This window comes from Peromyscus maniculatus, chromosome 16 (genome assembly GCF_049852395.1).
Source record: "Peromyscus maniculatus bairdii isolate BWxNUB_F1_BW_parent chromosome 16, HU_Pman_BW_mat_3.1, whole genome shotgun sequence".
Classification (NCBI taxonomy): Eukaryota; Metazoa; Chordata; class Mammalia; order Rodentia; family Cricetidae; genus Peromyscus; species Peromyscus maniculatus.
In genome coordinates this window covers 50,972,991-50,995,255 of record NC_134867.1, presented here as the reverse complement: position 1 = coordinate 50,995,255, position 22,265 = coordinate 50,972,991, and the positions used below count along the sequence as shown (strand labels likewise).

Sequence of the window (22,265 nt, the reverse complement as noted above, 5' to 3'; positions counted from 1 at the left end):
CAGAGTATTAGATTTTCTGGAACTGGAATTACAGAGAGTTATGAGCCATCGGGGGGTTCTAGGAGTTGAACCCAGGTCCTCTGCAAGAACAGTGCCCTAAACCATGGAGCCATCACTCCAGCCTCAAGATTACTTTTTCTATACCACTTGTAACTCGTTTCCCATGATTTCACTGCATTTAAAAATAAGAAATGCGTAGGACTGTTTGGTGGCAGGTGGTAGGCTTTAGAAGAGGGAGAGATCCATTACTAGAGCTGGTGGCTGGAAGGCGCCTGGCAGCTGGGATCTCTGCTAGGAGAAGTGACTTGGATCATGGTCCTGTGCTCTCCATTTCTCCTGTGATTCTTCCCTACTGTTGAAATACATGATCAGTGCTCTTTTGACTAGTGCTTTGTGAAAATGAATGGATCTTTTTTATTAAGGCCTATAAAAACCCAGATAAATATCTGGTCTCTCTGAAGAACTTTCTCTCTCCCCGTTGTTCCTTCACAATGGCCTTCACCAGAAGCCATGCTGTGTGTTTCCTCAGTACACACTGCAGGTTCCCAACCAGTGCCTCCCTCTTTGGCTTCCTGTTTATAGATCAAATTCATTCTCAGTCCACTGCTTAGAGGGCACAGATTTCCCTCTGTTTCACAAAGAGAACTTTTTAGTTCACAGTTGGGTCGTAATGCTGAAGAGTCAGCTTCTCTTGCGGCTGAAGGAGAACCTGTTCCAGCTTGGCTCACCAGTCTCACCAGAATGACTTTGACTCGCTCTTGATAGAGTAATGGTGGAAATTAGCATGGTGTCCGTCCTGTATTCTCTGCCAGACTGGCTGCTTGTGATTTTTACATAGTGTGATTACAGTTGTAGGGGGAAATTACATGTCTGTTTAGGTGTGGTGTTAGCTGCTGGCTTGATGCACTGTTGGCCTGAACAGTGTAGTGTGGGTGTTGGACGTTGTAATATTCACGAATGTCGGTAGATGGCAGCATATGGCCACCGAGAAAACCGACCATGCACTTAGAACTAAAGTCACAGCAGAGGCAGCTCTGCTGGGGCCTTCTGTCCTTCTTCACTTTTCCTGCTTCTCAGCGTGTGCCCTGTGTAGCCCTTCGTGACTTATAAGCTTGTTAGTGTTTCCTTATGTGATACTAATTCTTTTTCCCTCTTAATAAACAGGTGGGAAATATACCAAGAGTGATTTCAAGGAGTATGAAAAGGAACAGGATAAACCATCCAATTTGGTTCTGAAAGAAAAAGTAAAGCCCAAACAGGAGTATCCTTTACAAGAATCGTGTGCACATTCGTCCACTGGGTGGATCATTTGTGACGGTCACAGCTTCCCAGTGTCTCCCGTAGACTTGGCTTTTTCATTATACTTGGTATTATGGAGAAAGTTAGGTTTGAAAGAAACTTAAGCCTAAGTATTTTACCCCCTATTCTTACATTAAATACCTTCCTACTTACCCAGTGTTCTCAAATGATCTTCAGGTAAGTTTGTTATTTTTATATATACTAATGTTTTGTGTTATTCCTTCTCCTGTATTTAATTTCCTTAGCTAGATAACAAAATCTTGTAGTTCTTTGTCACATAATTAATTAGATTGCTTTTTTCCTGCATAATACCTTGTCATTTTAGCAACAAAGATTTTCTAAAACTTTGTTTAGGGCTCCTTCCTGTTCAGTGCCAGAGTTGACATTTAGAGGACTAAAAACCAATCTATTGACTTGACCATGTAATTCAGGTTCTTCCAAGTTTTACGTTGAGACAAGTAAAAAGCAGTGAAACATACTGTTGGCATTATGTCATTCGTATTAGTTTGACTGATTTTCCCATTATAAATCTATCACTCTACACATTGCAAAGGTCATTTCTTTGGCAATCCTGTCTGGTAAATGGCATCTTTGTTTCCTAGTTTCTGTTGATGGAAAGGAGTTCTCTTTTCCTGTGTTACGTAGGCATGTCTTCTCCAAGTATTCATCAAGGAGAGATGAGTATCAGGTTGGCCTTTAGATATTCATGCTTTAAAATGTGTTGCCTGTCTGCACAAAACATTGTGATGTGTTAGAGTCTGAAGAGAGCTGACAGCATCAACCTAAGAGGCTTTGCAGGCAGCCAGACCAACAAGCTGAGGTCGGTCCTTAAAAAAGGACATTGGGAGGCATGTGATTAAAGCTTAGAATCATCAAAGGCATAGATGAATATGTGCAAATGTTACCTTGGCATGTGTGAGGTTAAGTCTAGGCTAACCACTAAGAAGGGGAGTGTAGAGGACAAATAAAGGAAATGTAGCTGCAGAGCATAACGCAGAGATGTTTACCATGGAGGTTGTTCTGACTATAAGGAAGTCAATGTATTATTTTAAAGTTTGTAGCACCAAAATATTTTAATGAATGCTAGGCAACCACTCTACTGATTGCGCTTGCTCCCACCCTTGCTACTCTTTTCTTTACCCAAAGTTTAGGAGGGTGGGGCGCATGCATGCAGTTCAGACAGGATTGCTTGAGCCTACTTCGGGATTAGGCTTGGTGACTTACTAAGAACCTCATCTTTAAAAAAAATCAAGTGTGCATCTTACCTAGTGCAATCATATATCCTCCTTTTCATATACATGCCCCTCACACACAACTGAAACAAAATCACACAAGTTTTGTCTTTTTTTTTTTCTGACAGTGCTGAGGATTGAACCAGGACTTTGCACATACGAGACAATTGCTCTACCACTGAGCTACACCCCAACTAACAGTATTTTTTTAAGGTGCTATTCTCTATTTCTTATTCTATGTGACTTCCAAAATTGTGAGTTATGAACCATAAATTCCACATCTCATCGCTGAATTAGGACCTTTAGTTTGAAGAACATGGAAATAACCAGACATAGTATAAAAGAGTAAAGAAATTGTAGATCATGAGGTAATAACGGAACTGGTGGTCCGTCTCTGGCTGTCTTGTGGAAAGCTAGAAAGGATATTGTTAACTTTTGATCGTATGTGTATGTGGGATATGTTCAGGGAAAGCCTAAACTGTGCCACTGTGAAAACAAACATTAAAAAAAGAAAACAGGCCGGGCGGTGGTGGCGCACGCCTTTAATCCCAGCACTCGGGAGGCAGAGCCAGGCAGATCTCTGTGAGTTCGAGGCCAGCTTGGACTACCAAGTGAGTCCCAGGAGAGGCGCAAAGCTACACAGAGAAACCCTGTCTCGAAAAACCAAAAAAAAAAAAGAAAACAGACATTAGATTCTGGTCCTTAAAGGACATGCCCATGTTGACTCTAGTCCCAGATGCAACTAAAGTAGCACTTTGTGCTAGGCTTCCTCATATTCCTCACATTCCAGAAGTCAACCTTCAGAGAGCAATTTAGAGATTATTTGTATACTAGGTTTATGCCTTCTCTCAGTTTATTTTTGAGACAGGGTCTCACTATATAGCTGTCCTAGAGCTCACTATATAGACCGGAGATTATTACATAGACCAAGCTGGTTTAGTGCTGAGATTAAAGGCATGTGCCACCATGCCCAGTTTATGCTTTCTTTTATTCTAAAGCTTTCTATTCCCTTAGAGAAATTGATTATTTCTGATTTAAAACATTATTATTATTATTATTATTATTATTATTATTATTATTACTATTAGTATTGTGCTAGGATCAAACCCAGGGCTTTCTGCATGATGGCAAGCTTGCTACCACAGAGCTACACCCTTGGCTCCAATTAAAATTAAAAATTAAATACCATTTTATATGAAATTAGAAAAGAGTTGCTCACTTCTGTTACACACAAACGGTGCTTTTTATATTTTTTTCTTTCAAGCCTTTATCTCTCACAGAGTTTGAAGTTAAAATTACTATATTATGTATGTAGGGTCCCACTCTTTCCCTAGGCAGGGCCTACTTTGTAGCCCGGGTTAGTCTCAGACTAATCTTTTTTGCCTTAGCTTTCTGAGTAGCTGAGATTACAAGTATTAATGTTTATGAAGTTTTTTTAAAAAGTTGTTTTTAAAATTATGTGGTGTGTGTGTGTGTGTGTGTGTGTATAGGTATGTGCATGTGTGAATGTGGGTACCTGAAGAGACCAGAGAGGGTGTCGGATCTCTGGAGCTGGAGTTATAGGCAGTTTTAATCCAGTTGACGGGGTACTGGGACAGAACACAGGTCCTCTAGAAGAGCAGCTAGTACTCTGAACTTCTGAGCCGTTCCTCCTGTCTGTGTGGTTGGTTTGTTGTTTGTTTTGAGACAGAGTCTTACTATGTAGCTCTGGCTGCTCTGGAATTTGCTGGAATATACGCAGACTCACAGAAATCTGCCAGCTTTGTCTCCTAAGGCCTGGGATCAACCATACAGTATTTTGACTTAAGCTTTTTTTCACTTTTAATTTTCATATAGGCCTTCCTAGCCTTTAAAAATAATTATTAGCAATGATTCTAAAATGTATTTTATTATATATTATTAAATATTGTTCTCATTTCCGGATAATTAAAAATGGTTTTAATATGTATATCTGTTTTCATGTAACTTAGTTTTATTTTAGTTGCTATAAATTCTTCCAGGACTTTCCGCATCATGACTGTTTACTGCTGGGTTCTCTACTAACTGACCTGAGAAGAGTCATGTGGTGTGCCCTCTGGCTAAAGAGTGTCTCTGGCATTGGGGCTCATAATACCTTTAGTTTTTCTAGTTGATGACATCCCTCAATTTCTAAATTAGGGTTTTTTATTTTATACTATTGACAAATATATTTTGATTTCCATCCTACTTATAATTTTTGCCTGGTGGTTATTAGCTGGCTGATGCCAGGATCTCTTCCATTTCTCTTGACTGTAATGAAGACTGTGTTACTTATTTTAGAAATGTATTTTTTAAAAAGGTATTCTGGCTGGGCAGTTGTGGCACACACCTTTAATCCCAACACTTGGGAGGCAGAGCCAGGCGGATCTCTATGAGTTCCAGGCCAGCCTGGGCTACAGAGTGAGTTCCAGGAAAGGCGCAAAGCTACACAGAGAAACCCTGTCTCAAAAAAACAAAACAAAACAAAACAAAAAAGGTATTCTGTGCTTTGAGATGCTATTTGCTTTAAGTTACAGTTGGCTTTATGGCCTCCTCTGTTTACCATATTTCTTAAGTTGCTTCCATTATTTATTCTATTTGTCCTTAATTTAATGCTTCAGTGCAAAATATGATCTTATACTAGATGAGCAGGCAGAAGACTCTAAATCAAGCCACTCACACACAAGTAAAAAACACAAAAAGAAAACACGTCACTGCTCTGAAGAAAAGGAAGATGAAGAATACATGCCAATCAAAAATCCTAATCAGGTATTTCTAACCTCAGGCTTACACATGGAGAAATCAATATCCTATCCTTTTATACAGTGCATATTGGTGGTGTAATTTAGGAGTAAGGGGTAGTTTTGAACAGTAATTCCCAATGGGCACACAGGATAATGGGCTTTAACTTTAAAGAATGTATCCCACAGGGTATCAATATTGTTTTCAGAATAATTTCAGTTATTATGTATTTCCACACTTTAACCAAGAGTGATCTCCTTACCTATGGATACTTATTTTCATAAAAATAAAACAAAAAACAAATTTGGCTGTGTTGAACAATTGCTTCTTAGTTATTAGCTTAATTTGTCAATACTTTTTAAAAGGTTTATTATTATTATTTAATTTATGCATGTCTGTTAAATACATAGTGCTTGCCATTGTTGGTCAGAAGAGAGTATTGGATCTCCTGGAGCTGGAGTTGCTGGCAGTTATGAGCCAACGTTATGTGGGTGATGGGAACCGAACATGGGTCCTCTGAAAGAGCAGTAAATGCTCTTAAATGCTGAGCCATCTGTCAGCCCCTCAGCATTGAAAACTTTAAGTTAAAAACTATGTGTATGTATACTTATGTAGTGTATGTACATGGGCTATGTATGCAGGGAAGCCAGAGGAGGACACTTGGTGTCCTGTTGTATCCCTCTCCATCTTACTCCCTTGGGACAGGGTCTCACTGAACTGGAGCTAGGCTGGCAGCCAGCAGTGCCCAGCTGTCCTCCTGTCTCTGTTCCTCATAGCTCTATGGTTACCTCTTGTGCCCTTTATGTGGTTCCGGGGACTTGCACTCAGTTCCTTTTGCGTGTACACTCGGCACTCCTGTCTGAGGCACAGTCTCTCCAGCCGCTTAATTTTATTTTAAATCTTCTTCTGTGTACACATTTCCTGCTGTGAACATTCCTTCCACTCCTTTCCCATTAGTCCCCATGTCCCCGGGGCCTGGACAGTTTCACTCCTATATTTAATCGATATGTACATGACTATATAAAATGTAGAGTCACAATGAGAGAAAGCTTACACAGTTTGTCTTTCTGACACTGACTTAATTTGCTGAATATGACTTTTGGGTTGCATCCATTTACTACATAGGACATCACACTTTATGGCCGAGGTTATGTCCTGTCTATACTGTAGATATAAAATAGAAATAGCACTCATAATAAACATCACCTCAAAACTGTCCTGAACATCAGCATATTTCCTAAAACAATGGTAATGAAAAGAAATTATTTCTAGCCTGTTTTGGCTTTTTGTTAAATTAAAAGGAAAAGAAAGCCACTCCATCATAGCCCCCCTGCTTTTATTTACCTCATGTCCGTCCTTTGAGACGATCCTGGCGAATGAGAACAATTTCAGTAGACTAAGGTGAGAAGGCAGGGAACACGGGGTGTGAGCATGCAAAGCAAGAGACGCAGATGGAGAGATGGGTCAGGGTGAGCAGAGCCAAGGCTCTGCCGTTCGCAGAGTTAAGAGTGACATTTCTGTACTGCTTGCCATGGACGTGACCTGGGCACGTTAACTTTGAGTCACAGTTTCCTTCTTTGACAAAGGAGATAATACTTCCCAGACGGACAGGCTGTTACAGTAAATGTGGGCAAGTGTGCGAACATTGTCTGTTCTGGCTGATCGCACTGCTTCCACTGGCGCTGTCAAGGCGCTGCTGCTTTACAGTCACTGACGGCAGCTCTCCTGTGGCTAGGACACGAGCCTGTTCCTGCCACAGGCAGGTTGTCTCGGTTTCCATATCAGGTTAATGGATTGCGCAAACACTTGTCTGGTTTATAGTTTTATTTTGTGGCTTGCTTTGTTTTGAGACAGGATCTCACTGTGTAGCCCTAACTGGCCTAGAACTCATTATGTAAACCAGGCTGGCTTCCAACTCACCTGCCTTTGCTTCTGCCTCCCAAGTGCTGAGATTAAATGGTTTGTAGTTCTTAAAACAATAAGGTTCAAAAATAAAATCTAACTGAACACTGTGGTGGCACACATCTACAGTTGTAATGCTTGGGAGTCTGAGCAGGAAGGCCAAGAGTTTGAAACCAGGCTGAGCAATATAGTGAGGCTCTGAGGTTTTGGCTTTTTTTGAAGGAAAAACCTACAGAATAGTACACATACAAAGTGTAACTTGAACCCCATCCCACCCCCTTTTTTCTTTCTCTTGTAGGTGATGGCTTTTTTTTTTTTTTTTTTTTTGTTGTTGTTGTTGTTGTTTTGGTTTGGTTTTCAAGGCAGGGTTTCCCTGGGTAGTTTTGGAGCCTGTCCTGGAACTCGCTTTGTAGAACAGGCTGGCCTCGAACTCACAGAGATCCACCTGGCTCTGCCTCCCCAGTGCTGGGATTAAAGGTGTGTGCCACCACTGCCCGACAGTGATGATGTATTTTATATTGGTCTTCATTTAATAGTGTTCTCTCTCTCTCTCTCTGTCTCTCTCCCTCTGTCTGTCTGTCTCTGTGTAGGAGGATGTTAGCGTGAATGTCTAAGCACACTTGCCTGTGTAAGCTTTCTACGTTATTTTTGAGATAGTCTCTCCCTGAAGTTGGTATTGCCATTTGGCTAGACTGGCTGGCTAGAGGGACTCCCAAAATTCTTGTTTCCTCATCTCCAGCACTGGAGTTACAGAGTTGTACTTCATGGCCGGCTTTTGTGTGAATGCTGGAGATTTCAGTACAGGTCCTTAGTACTTTCCTAGAGTTAAAAGATATTTTAGTAAATGTGTGTTTGATACGCACTCCTGAAGAGCATCATTCGTACCCCTCCGTGTCATCTGACAGAGGCATAATCTCGCTCCTTTTATAGCCTGTTAGCTCTTTTAAATACTGTCATCATTCATGTCCTGCTACAGATTTTATTTTATTTTTGGTTTTTCAAGACAGGTTTCTCTGTATAGATCAGCTGTCCTGGAGCTCACTCTGTAGACCAGGCTGTCCTCACAGAGATCCCCCTGCCTCTGCCTCCCCAGTGCTGGGATTAAAGGCATGGGCCACCACCACCCGGTTCCTGCTACAGATTTTTTAAACTGTATCTTTGTCCATTCTTTCAAATATTCCTCACATGAATAAATAAAAATAAAAGAAATAAAATCTTTTTTTTTGTCCTTAAAATGTGGGATAAGCTCTTTATCCCTGTTTCACAATGAAGAAATTATAAAGGAAGATGCTTGTTATTGACCTGTAGTTGACACGTATAGTAAGCAGTGGAGCCATAGTTTAGATCAGATTTACATTCCTAACTAGTCTACTGCTGCTCTTTTTACCAGGAACAGATCCTCTTCTTCTCTTAGTTCTGTTGTTATTCTAATAGAATTGACCCATAATGCAGATCTAACCAGAGTATCTCCTCCCTCCCTCGAAAATTACTATTTGTGTGTGTGTGTGTGTGTGTGTGTGTGTGTGTGTGTGTGTGTATGTGTGCATCATGTTAGTACCTGTACACGTGTATATGCAGGGTGTATCCTCTGGAGGCTAAAAGAGGCTTCATCACCCTCCACCCAGTCCTTTATGTCAGGGCCTCTTTCCAGACCTGCAGCCAGACTGGTAGCCAACAAATTTGAGCAATCCTCCTGTCTCTGCCATCCCACAGTACTAGGCTTATAGGCCATCCCCACTAAACCATTTCCATAGTCTACCTCCTTTCTCTTCATTTCTGTTAATTTAGTTCTAGGTCAACCCAATCTTTTAAAATAGTCGTCATACCACATTCCTATGGATGTTTAACATGTTTTCTACTAAAGCTTTCAAAGCCCAGGTTGCTTTTAGCTACGGGTGTTCAAACCTGTGCTTATGTATCTTCTGTGAATCCAGATCTGAGATAAATGTTGTGTTTGAGATGATCTCCAGGCAACTTTATTTATTAACATACAAATAAAATATCACATTTGAGCACAAATAAAGTATCACCACATTTCCCCTTTTTATTCTAATAAAAAGATAAAGTTATAACAAATATAAAAAAACTATATACAATAACTATATACAATATATACAAGCAATAAATACCTCAACAATGTCTAATCCATTTGCATTTGACAAACTCAGAGAAAACATTCCATTATCTATCCTATTTTGGTAAGTCCAAAATGTACCTGATTCACTTTTTGTCCCAACTTGTATTACTAACAGAGAACTATCTTATAAAGTCTTTCAAATTTATACACTTACACCTCTTTAGTGAGTTTCTTCTCTGAAATTCTTAACAAGGAAAACTATAACTATCTAATCTTCAACTAACTATAACTATAATCTAATCTTCAACTCCCTCAGAGACTCAAGAAGGAAATAATAGTGCCTAGTAAAATAGGAAGTGCAAGCAAGCGGCTTCCAAAAAAATGTGAGTTGACAGAAATAGCCAGCTGCCTGGACAGTCACCCGAGGTTTCTCCACAATGTTGGGGCATCATCTTCAGCCTAAAGTTTAAAGAAATGCAAAAGTGGATATGTTCAAGCTTATCTCCTCCCCAGTATTAGGAACCTTTTATCCTACTTGAGGGGGGGGGATATTTTAAATTTTGTATTTGTTTTTGTGCATATATTTGTATGCAAGTATGTATCTGTGTAGTGTGTTTGTAGGCCAGAGATTCTAGTTAAGTGTCTTCGTTTGTTGTCCTCCATACGATTTTCTTTGAGACAGCATCTCTACCTGAGCTCAGAGCCCACTGATTGGCTAAACTCACTGACCAGAACGCTCTAGGGATCTGTTGGTCACTACTCCCACAGTGCTGGGGTTACAGGCACAGGCCACCTTGTCTAAGTTTTCATATGGGAGCTGTGGATCTGAACTCAGGCCCTTGTATGGTATGTAGGCACCGTATGACTGAGCCATCTTCCTATCCCCTACTTTCTGATGACTTAAAACTTGACAGTGGCAGTCTTTTTCTTTTGACATGCAGAAAAAGGAAGAAACGCTCTTAACAGTTTTAAAAGAATGTTAAGGGGTGAGGAGGTGGCTCAGCAGGTAAAAACACTTGCCATGCAAATCCAATGACATGAGTTCAGTCCCTGGAACCTCCCTTTAAAAAGAAAAAAAAGGAAAAAAAACTTGCTGTGGGGCCACATCTCTGTGGTGTCCTCGCCGCCTCTGTGTTGACATGGAAAGTAGGAACAGGAAGGTCTCCCAGAAGCTTAAGGACCAGTGTGGGAACACGCTACTCCAGCCTAGCAGAAATGACAAGAGAGCAGACTCCGTCTCAGCAACGTGAAGGAAAGAACAACTATTGGCAGTTGTCCTCTAACACCTACACACCCCCTTTAAGTCTTAAAATAATAGTGTTTGTAACGATAAAAGTGTTAAGATTCTGATTTGTCATTTTCTAACCTTTTCCCCATAAGGTCACTAAAGTAAGTTTTGGGGGTTTTATATTTTGATTTGACAGTATAGCTGTATTAATTTCTTCTTCTTTATAAGAAAGCTCAGCATGGATGTTTTCTGTTTTAGTCTGAAGACATAATTACTAACAGGAACTTCAGCACAGGTTAGGTGGTGGGTGTAGCTCAGATGTTCCTGTGTGCTACTGTTTGCTGGCAGAGTCCAGTTTCCTAAGGTGCTCTAACTGGCTTCTTCACACTGTTGCTATTCAGTTCAGAGAAGCATCTGTTTAATTTTTTCCTCTTATACCTTAATTTCATAGGTGGTTTTGTATTGTTGAAGTTTGGGTTTTCCTAGGTAGCAGGAAGCTGAGTAGTATTTAACTGCAGCTTGCCTGCTGGGTAGGCAAAGTGGGTCTCAATTTTTAGCACCATATGGCTGCTCACAACTGTCTGTGACTGTAACACCAATTCCAGGAGATCCAACACTCTCACACACATACAGACGAAACACCTGGGCACAGAAAATAAAAATCAAATTAATCTGAGCTGTTTCATTGGCTTGCTAATGGCAGATTTTTCTAGGCTTCCACAATTGACAGTGCTCATAGATGATTATTTGCTGACTGACTTTAAAACTACATTCCTTTGACAGGATATCTACAGAGAAATGGGTTTTGGCCACTATGAAGATGAAGAAAGCTGTTGGGAGAAACAGAAGAGCGAAAAAAGAGACCGACGTCAGAACCGCAGTCGTAGCCGATCTCGAGAAAGGGACGGTCACTATAGTAACAGCCACAAACCCAAGTACCAGACAGATCCTTATGAAAGGGAAAGGAGTAGAAAGAGAGACCGAAGCAGAAGTCCAAAGAAGTCCAAAGACAAAGAAAAATCTAAGTACAGATGAACAGGGCAGAGGAGGAAGCAGACGGCTAGCAGGTCTGCTCCTGCCTGACTTGGAGCACTCACAGACGCTCTCAGAGTTCCTGCTGGCACAGCTAACTCTGCATCTCCATGCTAGCGTTTTAGCCTTCAGGTTAACACTGATGGTGTGGGGCACTGGGAGAGTGGGGCGTTTTCTGTGTGTACTTTTCATACAAATTTTATTGTTATGCATACATGGTAGTGTTCATATTTAACATCTTTCATATTTTCAGTCTTTTTAAAGGAAGCATTTCATACCACAGAAGTCCATAAACTTGTATATAAGACATAAAACATAGTAAATTGTGCACCTGCCAGAGTATAAGAGATAAAGTGTCACTTGCTATGGAAGTTCCATGTGTCCTTTCTCCCTCCAGGAATTCTCATTCTGAGTTGTGTTTGCCCTGCTGTTAATCTTATATGGTTTTGAATTTTATATAAATGACACAATGTATGTTTATTTCTGTGACTTCTTAAAGAGTTGATTCATTTGTATTACGTAGTTTTAATGAATATGATGCAGTTGATCTGTTGCTCTGTTGATGGGCCTTTGAGTTGTTTGTTAGTTTTTGCTATCTAAGCAATACCACTGTGAACAGCTTCATCTGGGCCTGGCACTATCTGGCTATATGGTTTGAGCTTTCAATGCATTTACAATTGTAGTTGCTTAATTTGCCTGGTATGTGGATTTGTATGGGAGCAGGGGGAGCCACCAGAGTATCAGTCCACATGCAGCTTGGAGCGGGTGTTGCTTCAGTGTCGTGCATATTCTTGACCACCAATAGAAGAGGTTTAGTTACGTAAGAGGCTAGCATCCTGATAGGGAGATGGCTCCGTTGGTAGTGTTTGCTTCACAGGCATAAGACCGAGTTCAGATCCTCAGGACCACATAACCAGGCTGACAGTGCATGCTTAGAGCCCAGCACTGGGAGGCAGGAACAGGTGAAGCTCTAGGGTTAATGAGAAGCCTTGTCTCAAGAACTATGCTTGAGGAAGACACCTGACTTTGACCTCTCACAAAATTGTGCATGCACGTAAACACAGAGATGAATAAACAGAGCTATCCTGTATAGACAACTGTAAGTATTGCTTGCACAGATGGTTCTTGGTTGTTTTGGTTTGGTTTTTGGGTTTTTTGTTTGTTTGTTTGTTTGTTTGTTTGTTTGTTTTTTGAGACAGGGTTTCTCTGTGTAGTTTTGGATCCTGTCCTGGAACTCACTCTGTAGACCAGGCTGGCCTCAAACTCACAGAGATCCGCCTGCCTCTGCCTCCCGAGTGCTGGGATTAAAGGCCTGCACCACCACTGCCCAGCTCACAGATGATTCTAAAATGTGGTCTGGAAAAATGAGGAAAAGACAAGCTGGGAACAGTGTGAAGTCACCTACTGACAACTGTGACGATTTAATAGCTCTGGAATATTGAAATGGTAACAATGTATGCACCAAACATTTCAAGAAAAAAATATCCTTTATTGCAAATTATGAGAAGCTGTTTTATTTTCCTACACATTTGACAGTAATTTTATATACTTATGGGTGTGTAATATGTTTTTATATATGTTCATATTCTGGGACAAGTAAATCCATTTACAAACATTTATCAGCTCACTTTTTTTTTTCTTCTTTCCTCTGGCCTCTGGATTTTGAAATCTCCATTATTATTAACTGTAGCTTGCACTCTCTATAGTACTTCTCAGACATTTCTCCCTTTCATCTAGAAAAAAAACACACACTCTTTGACCCAAATCTCCTTTATTCCTTGTCTTAGTCAATGTTCTGTTGCTGTGAAGAAATACCGTGACCATGGCAACTCTGATTAAGGAAAGCATTTAATTAGGACTGGCTTACAATTCAGTACATTATTGCTGTGGTGGGAAGCATGGTGGCATGCAGGTAGACATGGTGCTGGAGAAGGAACCAAGAGTTCTACATCTGAACCAGCAGGCAGCAGGAAGAGAGAGTGCCACACTGGGCCTGGCTTGAGCATCTGAGACCTCAAAGCCCACCCCCGGTAACAATACTTCCTCCAACAAGGCCACACTTCCTGATAGTGCCACTCCTTATGGGGCATTTTCATTCAAACCACATTCGCCTGCCAATCGTTTCATTCTTGAATTCGACTTTTATGGACTCCCCTCCCATAACAATGAGGTCACATAGAATTTATCTTTCTGTGCCTGGCTTATATCACTCAGTGTTAATGTCTTCCCAATTCATCCATGTTGTTGCAAGTGACAGTTTCCCTCCTAAAGGATAAACAGTATTGGCCTGTTATGTATATATGACGTATTTTCTCTGTATGTTGTAGAGTTAGCTAAATAGATCTATTCTATGAACTGTTGTAACTAATGTGGCAGCAAGCTAGGAGCATAGACAGTCCTTCAGCATACCAATTTAAACGTGTTAGATTGCTGGATCATAGTAGTACTATCTTCAAGGATTTTCCTCCCAAATATCTCTGCTGTGTTCCATTGTGGCTATAATAATTCACATTCCCAAAGATAATATACAAGGATTTCCTTTGAGAAGCTGTGGTTTTCACCAGGTGATCACTTTTATTGTTATTATTTTTAAATAATTTATTTTTATTTTATGTGCATTGGTGTTTTGCTTGTGTGTACGTCTGTGTAAGGGTGTCAGATCCCCTGGAACAGGAGGTACAGGCAGTTGTGAGCTGCCATGTGGGTGCTGGGAATTGAACCCAGGTCCTCTGGAAGAGCAGTCAGCTCTTAACTGCTGAGCCATCTCTCCAGCTTTTTTTTTTTAAATTTTTGGAGACAAGAATCATTTGTAACCCAGCCTAGCTTTGAACTCTGCATGGCTGAGTATAACTGAACTTGTGATCCTCCTGTGCCAACCTCCAGAGAGCTGGAATTATAAATGTGTACCACCATGCCCATTTTGTGTGGCAAGTCCTCTACCAACTGAGCCCAGTTCCCAGCTACTTCACCGGGTGGTGTGTGTTTGTTTGTTTGTTTGAGACAGTCTTACTTTGTATCCTTGGCTGGCCTGAACTCACTCTAGACCAGGCCTTTGGCCTTGAATTGATAGAGATCTGCCTGTCTCTGCCTTCTGAGTGCTAGCATTAAGGGTGTGCCCCGCTGCACACAGCCTCACCAGGTGGTTTTAATTAATTGTGACTTCTGATCAGCATTTGTGAAGTACCTTGGCAGTCTTGGGTTTATGTTAATTTTGCTTATATAGCTGAAGTGGCCATATTTCCTGTCTCAGACTTGGCTTCTGTAGATTTTAGGTGAACTCTTAACTGTTTTCCTTTCATGCTGGCATTGAACTGAGGGCCTTGTGCCTGCTGAGAACCTTCTGCCTCTCACCACAGTAGGTGAACCAGTCTTGGGTGATATTTCCATTGACGTTTGCAAGAAAGAAAAAAAAAAAAAAAGATTGACCAGCAGATAGATTTTGTATTACAATAGTTACTTTAAACCCCAAATTGCTCATTAATATAACTTCACTTTCAGCTTTTAATCGTTTACCAGTTGAACTTTCAAAGATTTTGGCCAGAATTTTAATAGTTCTTTAGTAGACTGAGTGAGAACCTTTTTGTTGTTTCAATGATTGGACAAATTCCTTTAATAAATTGCATTTCGGTTAGTGGAAATTTAATTTCAAGTTTGACATTTCATACCCTTGAAGATTGAGTCACAAAGAATACATAACAGATAGTAAAATCGAAATCTTGAAAGCTTTACCTTTCAGTGGCTGTTGCTAGGAGACCATGCTTTGATGGGAAATTTGAGAGAAGCTTGTGTTTCCTGTTAGATGAGCATGTGGAGATCCCCTTCATTTTCAAAACTCTCTTCTTTTCAAAGCAAATAACACCAGTTATTCTTGCTGATGGGTCGATTTTATTACTACCTGTTTTGCCCACCCAGGACTGAGCACTGCCAAGAGTTAGCAATTTTATGTTTTGCCTCCTTGTCTATTCCTTGTTCACTGAGTAGGCAGCTGGGTGAGCTGTTCAGTGTTTTCCTTGTGCAATTTAAAAATTATATCACTAGGTCTGTCAAGTGGCTCATTGGGTAAAGGCATTTGCCACCAAGCCTGAATTTGAGCCCTGGGCCTCACATGTTGTCCTCTGATTCTCTGATTTCCATAAGCACACTGACACATGAGCAACCACACACACACACACACACACACACACACACACACACACACACACACAAATGTAATGATTTTTTTCACCCTGTATTGCTGGTATTTACTTTGTCTGGATTGCTGGGAAGCTGACACAAAGGATTTCACATGAGGTAACATACTAGCAAGCGTTTGTACAAAAAGAGAAGTTGGAGCACACTGCTCGGCTGCTGGGACTCCAGAACACAACCACAGTGACCCCTAGTTCCTGAAAACAGTGTTGGACTGTTTCCTTGGTGCGTGGTGTGGTGGACAGGCTTGGGTTTCCAGTCGGGAAGGCTGAGTCAGAAGCAAAGAAGCCTGTGCCGATTGGAGGAGCAGAAGGCTAAGGAAGCACAAGGTGATGGTCTGACCGAACAGAGGATGGTAAAGAGAAGAACCAAGAGCCAGGAAGCCTGAGTTTGATTTGCAGGCAGTAGAAAACACGAGACTGCTCTAAGGAAGAAAGCGGCACAGTAGAGCTGAGGAAAACGGGAGCTGGATATAGGTTCTGCAACGGGTCGGTACCCCATATCTGTGCCACATGCAACCCCAAAGCAGATTTAATCCAAGTAGCCTTCCCAGAGGAGGTGCTGCATAAATGGAGGCCTGCATTTGAGACCCACGTTGAAGAAGTGCTCCAACATGGAAGGGGCATCCCACCAATAAAAAACCATAACAAATCTACCGTCCCTGTAGATAACCACTGTTAACTGCAGAGAACAGTTCACGGCTCTGGAATGGCTACAGATGTGGTTTGGGTAAAACTTCTTTGACATGGTGGGAGCAGGATCAAGGGAGCCCCCTAGTTAATGTGGTCTCCATTCCCTTAGTGGACCGCCTGTCTCATACTGTCTTAGGGGCAGTCACCCTGTCCAACTCATCTCTACACCTGGCCTGCGGTAGAGAGCCTTGCTGTTACTGTAATCTCATCGGATGGCAGTAGATATTTTTAACTTCATAAAGGATGTTTCACTATTACATTGATAATTATCTACCACTCACAAATCAAAAGCACAGATTCATAGCCTTCTCCCCTCACATGCTTATGGGAAATAATGTGATGGTTTTTACCACGAAACTTGCTCTGTTGCAGAGCCTGTGTTAAACCTCATGCCCACTGCACAGCCTGTATGTGGGTGGGCACAAGTGGTATTGTAACGCACACAGTAGCCGCTAAAGCTTCAGGCACTGGAGTCACGCCACAGGCCTGCTCAGGGCTTCCCATCTGTAGTGGGAGCTGCTCTGAGGTGAGTAAATGCCACGGGATGCTCTCTGGGGAACTGAAAGGTGCGTGCACTTTTTAGACCTGCCATAGCACATGGCTACAAACCAAATGACTGAAAAGAACAGAAACTTCTCTCTCAGTCCTGTAGGCTACAAGTCCCAATTTCAAGGTATAGCCGGGGCCATGCTCCCTTTGAAGGTGCTAATGATCCTTGCTGCTTATTAGCTTCTGGTGTGTTCTTGGCTTAACGGATGCATCACTCTAAGCTCAACCTCTGTCTCCATATGGCCTTTACCCTGCATCTCTGAATCTCCCTCTCTCCTTTTCTTTATGTTTTCTTTCTTTCTTTGTTTTTCGAGACAGGGTTTCTCTGTGTAGTCCTGGCTGGCCTGGAACTCACTCTGTAGCCCAGGCTGGCTTCAAACTCTCAGAGATCCAGCTGCCTCTGCCCCCCAAGTGCTGGGATTAAAGGCGTGCGCCACTACCACCCGGCCTTTTCTTATAAAGATGCTGGCCATTGCATTCAGGGCCCACTCAAGACCACATGACTGCATCTTACCTGGATGACTTACAGAGACTGTTTCCAAATAGTGTTCGCAGATATAGGAAGTTAGAATTTGAACGTGTCTGAGGATGGGGTCGGGGAGGGGAGCATGGTAACTTGGGACCTTCTTGTGGGGTGAGGTGGTGTGGAGCTCAGGAAAAGCTTCTGTAGCAATTTGGCCCGCAGACCAGCAAAGGATGCTGGGATGAGCCTTGGAGCCTATGTTTCTAAAAACGTGGCCGGCGTTCAGATATGGTCACTTACTAGGCGATATCATTGGTCCAGGTTGTCAAGGCCTCATGTTGCATGTGCAACATCCCTCGTTATTCTCTGTGCTCATCTCTGTTCCTCTATTAGTGGCCCACAGTCCTTGTATCTTTTTGTTCATAGCATCTTTTCCTAGGAATATATGGAGTACTAGCATGGGTCACCTCACATTTCCCCTATGGGCTCTTTGAGAGCTATGGCTTCTGGGAAAGGCAGGACTTCCAGAGTCAACAGTGGTATGTTAGAGCTATGCATTATTCCCACTGCAGGTATCTTTCCGGAATGCTAGCTTATTTGGGTTACATAGTCACAATCTCTTGAGGAGAATGCCTGTAAGACCAAACAAGGCCCTGGGTGAGCTCTGGGTACATCAGGCACTGTATAGTAGGACCGTGGATTCAGTAGCTGACATCTTACAAAGAGGAAAGTAGAGAGGGCCCTGGAGGGTCATTCCTTCTGTCCCACGTTGCTCAGGAGGCCTGTAATCCTGAGAAAGGCTGGCTGATCTTTGGATGGCCAGACCTTCCCACATTAGGGTTGGTCCAACAGTCCCTCGCTGGAAGAGGCCATCAGTTTTCTCAAGTGTGGCTTCATGATGGCCTAGAAATGATTTTCTCCCCTCGGGAGGCAGAGGCAGGAGGATCTCTGAGTTCGAGGCCAACCTGGTCTACAGAGTGAGTTCCAGCACAGCCAGGGCTGCACAGAGAAACTCTGTCTTCAAGGGTGGGGAACAGAAAAAAAATTTTTTTCCTAAACCTTAACCAAACAGCCTGTGTGTGACAGTACATAGTAATTAATAATTGAAATTTTTATTGTATATGTCTGAATGTTTTTTGTGTGCATGTATGTATGTATATAGGTAGGTGTGTGTGTGTGTGTGTGTGTTCACTACGTGCATGTCTGGTACTCCTGGGGCTCAGAGAAGAGCACCAGATTATTGTGAGCTGCCATACAGGTAGTAGGAATTGAACCCAGGTCATCTGCAAAAGCAAAGGCTACTCTAAACAGCTTGGCCATCTCTCCTAGGCCTCGACCTGTGTGTGATGAGCGCATACATTCCTTCTGTTGACTGGGAGAGTACTTTTGCTAGTCTCCGCAAAGTCGTTTTGTTTTAGAAACCTGGTCTTACTATGTAGCACTAGCTGTCCTGGAACTCGACATGTAGACCTACCAGCCTCTGCTTCCCAGTCTCCTTCCTGCCTCTGCCTCCTGAGTGCTGGGATTAAAGGTGTGTCAGGGTTTTCTAGGTGTTGGGCTTTGCTACAGTTGGATGGAGTAATCCAACATCCATTAAAAATTTTTATTTGAGCCAGGTGTGGTGTCAGACACTCACGGTCTATGGGTCTAGGATGCCGAGGCAGGAGGGGACCAGACTGGGATACACAGATCTCAAAAAAGAAAAGAGGGCTGCTGGGAAAAGTGCCTGCCATGCAAGTCTGACAACCTGAGTTTGACCCCTGGAGCCCTCATAAAAATCCAGATGTGGTGGCTCACATCTGTAATCCCAGCACTCCTACAATAGAGATGGGAGGCAGAGACAGGAGAATAGCCTGGAATTGCTGACCAGCTAGCCTGGTGTATGTAGTAAACAGCAGAAACAACAATAAAGATCCTGAGCAAGGTTTGGAAGGAGAGAAATGATGGCCAAAAGTTATCTTCTGACCTCCACTCACATGGCATGGCATGCATGTACACACACACACACACACACACACACACACACACACACACACACACACCAAAAAATGTAATGGTAAAAACTATTACAGGGGGTTGGAGAGATGGCTCAGAGGTTAAGTGTACTGGCTACTCTTTCAGAGGTCCTGAGTTCAATTCCCAGCAACCCCATGGTGGCTCACAACCATCTATAATGAGATCTAGTGCCCTCTTCTGGTGTGGAGACATACATGCAAGCAGAACATTGTATACATAATAAATAAATAAGTCTTAAAAAAAATTACAGTTTGAGAGAAAATATCTTTTCAATCTCAGGATAAAGAGTTTTTTTTTTTTAAACAAGATTCAAACAGCATAGATTATAAAGGAAAAACTAATACATTACTGAAAAGTGTCTGTAGACCTCAAAACATAAACAAAGTTAAAAGTTACACATAAAATTGAACAAATACTTAGGACATACAGGAAACACACAAAGCCTCAATACATGAAAGATAATACAAACCAAAAAGAAAAGGGAACACCATAGGAAAATGGGCCATGGTGCGGGCAATCCCAGCAGCCAGGGGAAAAAAGCTGAAATGGCCTTGGCAAACCCTTCCTCATATACGGGTTTGGCACAAAGTAGAATGGCTCGGAAACCCCTGTGCTGGCAGGATTTGGAGACTGGGGGCTCCCGCCTGCCTCTGGTGAACACATGAATGGAAGGCTGAGAAGAACTCTTTCTGGCCAAGCCTATGCATGACTTTGTCCTCACTGTGCTATACAGTTTTACCTCACTCAGGAAACATCGCCAAAGACTGGTGTCCACTGGTGCTGTAGATGGAGGGAGGCAGCCTTTCTGGTCCTCGAGCGTCCTGCGCTTCGAGGGCTCCGTGTGCGTGATACCTATCTGCACGTTGTCCTCCCTCTGTGGCGAGGATCTATTCCCACACGCCTACGCCCTCTGGGCCACTTCCTGATGGCACAGACCCCAGTGTCACCAAAAAGGCTTTGAAAAAGGCAGAAGCAGCCTTGGGGTAGACCAGGCAGAAGAGGAAAGGGAAGGAGGACTTGCTTGCCACCCTGCTCTGCTCGGGACTCAACAGCATTTGTGGGGGTTGGCTTCCCGACTGCGGTCCGCTCTCTTTTTTTCTTGTTTGATTGGTTCTTATGGGGCTGCAGAAGGAGTCTGGGGTCTCTTCCCATGCAAGCTGCTGCCCTGCCCCCTCCTCTTCTAGGCAGAACTCAGTTTGGAGTGGGTGACACTGTAACTGTGTCTCCTTCCAGTGGGTGACAAGTCGCCTAAGCGAGACCGAGTTCTTTCTCAGCCCTACCTACCGTCACGGCAGCTGAAATGTGCCACTGTGGGCAAACGCAGCCGAGCTTTCTCTAGATCCGATGCTGGACAGGGACTGTATAGGATGGTGGCTCCTTAACAAAGACAACTGAGAATCGAGTTTTCTATGATGACTCCAGGAATTAAGACACCGAAGTCCACCAATCGCATTCTAGTCTGACCACTGAACAGACGCCATCATTTTTGTGCGTGTGTGTGTGTGTGTGTGTGTGTGTGTGTGTGTGTGTGTATCTGTGTGAGAGCGTGCACATACATGTGTGGAGGTCAGATAACCTTAGGTGTCACCTCAGGTGTCCTTTCCAGGCACTGTCCACTCAAAAAAATGTAAAATGTAGTGTGTGTACGTGCGTGCATATGTTTGTGTGTGTGTGTGTGTGTGCGCATATGTATGTGTGTATGTGGGTACACACGTGACAGGACAGCTTGAAGGAGCCGGTTCCCTCCTTCCGTTTGCTTGGTCCTGTGGACAGAACTCAAGCCATCAGCCTGGCAGTGAGCAGCTTTACCTGTTGAGCGACCTTGTCACCCACAAACCACCTTTTTTTGGAGAAATAATTTGATGCTTCTCACTTGGCCCCATCCTCTGCAGAAATGCTATCGATTCAGGGATGGACACAAATCAGGATTCTTTCCAAAACGTCTATTACATTTGTTTATTTATTTGTGCATACGTGTGTGCATGCATGCATGCGTATGTGTATATGGGTGTATGTGGGTACACCTGTGTCAGGACACAAGTGGGGGGGTCAGAGGACGGCTTGCAGGAGTGGGTTCTCTCCTTCCACATGTGGGTCCAAGGAGTCAAACTCAGGTTATCAGCCCCGGCCTCAGGTGCCTTTACCTGCTAACCCATCTTAATGGCCCACAAACCAAGATTTTATATCCCACATCCTGGGCCCATCTTGATAACCTCCCCAGTGCATCAATGACCTGTTGTCTTGTATCGAAGAGAATAAACAGCTTTCGAGGCTGGGCAAGGTAGTTCACACCTTTAATCTCAGCACTGGGGAGGCCAAGGGAGAAGGACTGAGTTCAAGGCCAGCCTGGCCATAGCGTGTTCAAGGCCAACCTCGGATGCCTACAAAGGCTGCATTTCAAAAAACATAAATAAAGGGCTGGAGCGATGACTGGTGCGTGAGGGTGTTTGCTGTGCTAACTCGGGGACCTGAGTTCTAATCTCCATCACTCGGGTGAAAGACAGGCCGCCTTACTTCCTCAGTTCTAAGCTCAGCTTGTCTCCCTGGCCATGTCCTTGAACACCACTGTTAGGGATGTCGTCTGGTGGGCTGCTGTACAGTTTGCTTGCATTGCTCTGAAACACCCCAGATTCAGGAAACAAAGTGGGGCGTCCGCTCACTGTGGAGCAGCGGAATGCTGTGCTGTAGAGGCCTGGGCTCAGACGTCTCCTCAGTTAGGGAAGAAGCAGTCATCCATTCCATGCAGGACAGCGGTGAAGAGAGCCACGCCCCCTGCTCCCCCTACCCCAAAGGAATTCACTACTTGTTGGGACTTCTGGCTTGGTGAATCAAGGGCAGAATTCTTCTC

The 22,265-nt window shown here is 43.0% G+C and overlaps 1 protein-coding gene across 3 annotated transcripts in view; it reads left to right on the top strand.

The window, feature by feature from the left end:
* The window catches only part of Ppil4 (peptidylprolyl isomerase like 4), a 33,655-nt gene extending 20,531 nt beyond the window's left edge, over positions 1 to 13,124 (top strand). Inside the window, exons 11-13 of one of the 3 annotated variants that reach the window (XR_013045113.1) lie at positions 1,165 to 1,987; positions 2,660 to 2,744; positions 11,261 to 11,850. Coding sequence is in view for 1 of the 3 variants with exons in the window: in XM_006984446.4 (XP_006984508.1) it covers positions 1,165 to 1,261; positions 5,150 to 5,297; positions 11,261 to 11,512 (497 nt within the window). In the remaining 2 variants the exon portion in view is untranslated. Of the gene's footprint in view, positions 1 to 1,164; positions 2,745 to 5,149; positions 5,298 to 11,260 lie in introns of all 3 variants that reach the window. The other 2 variants (XM_006984446.4, XR_013045112.1) reach the window with 2 other exon arrangements.
* Positions 13,125 to 22,265: the final 9,141 nt, after the last annotated feature.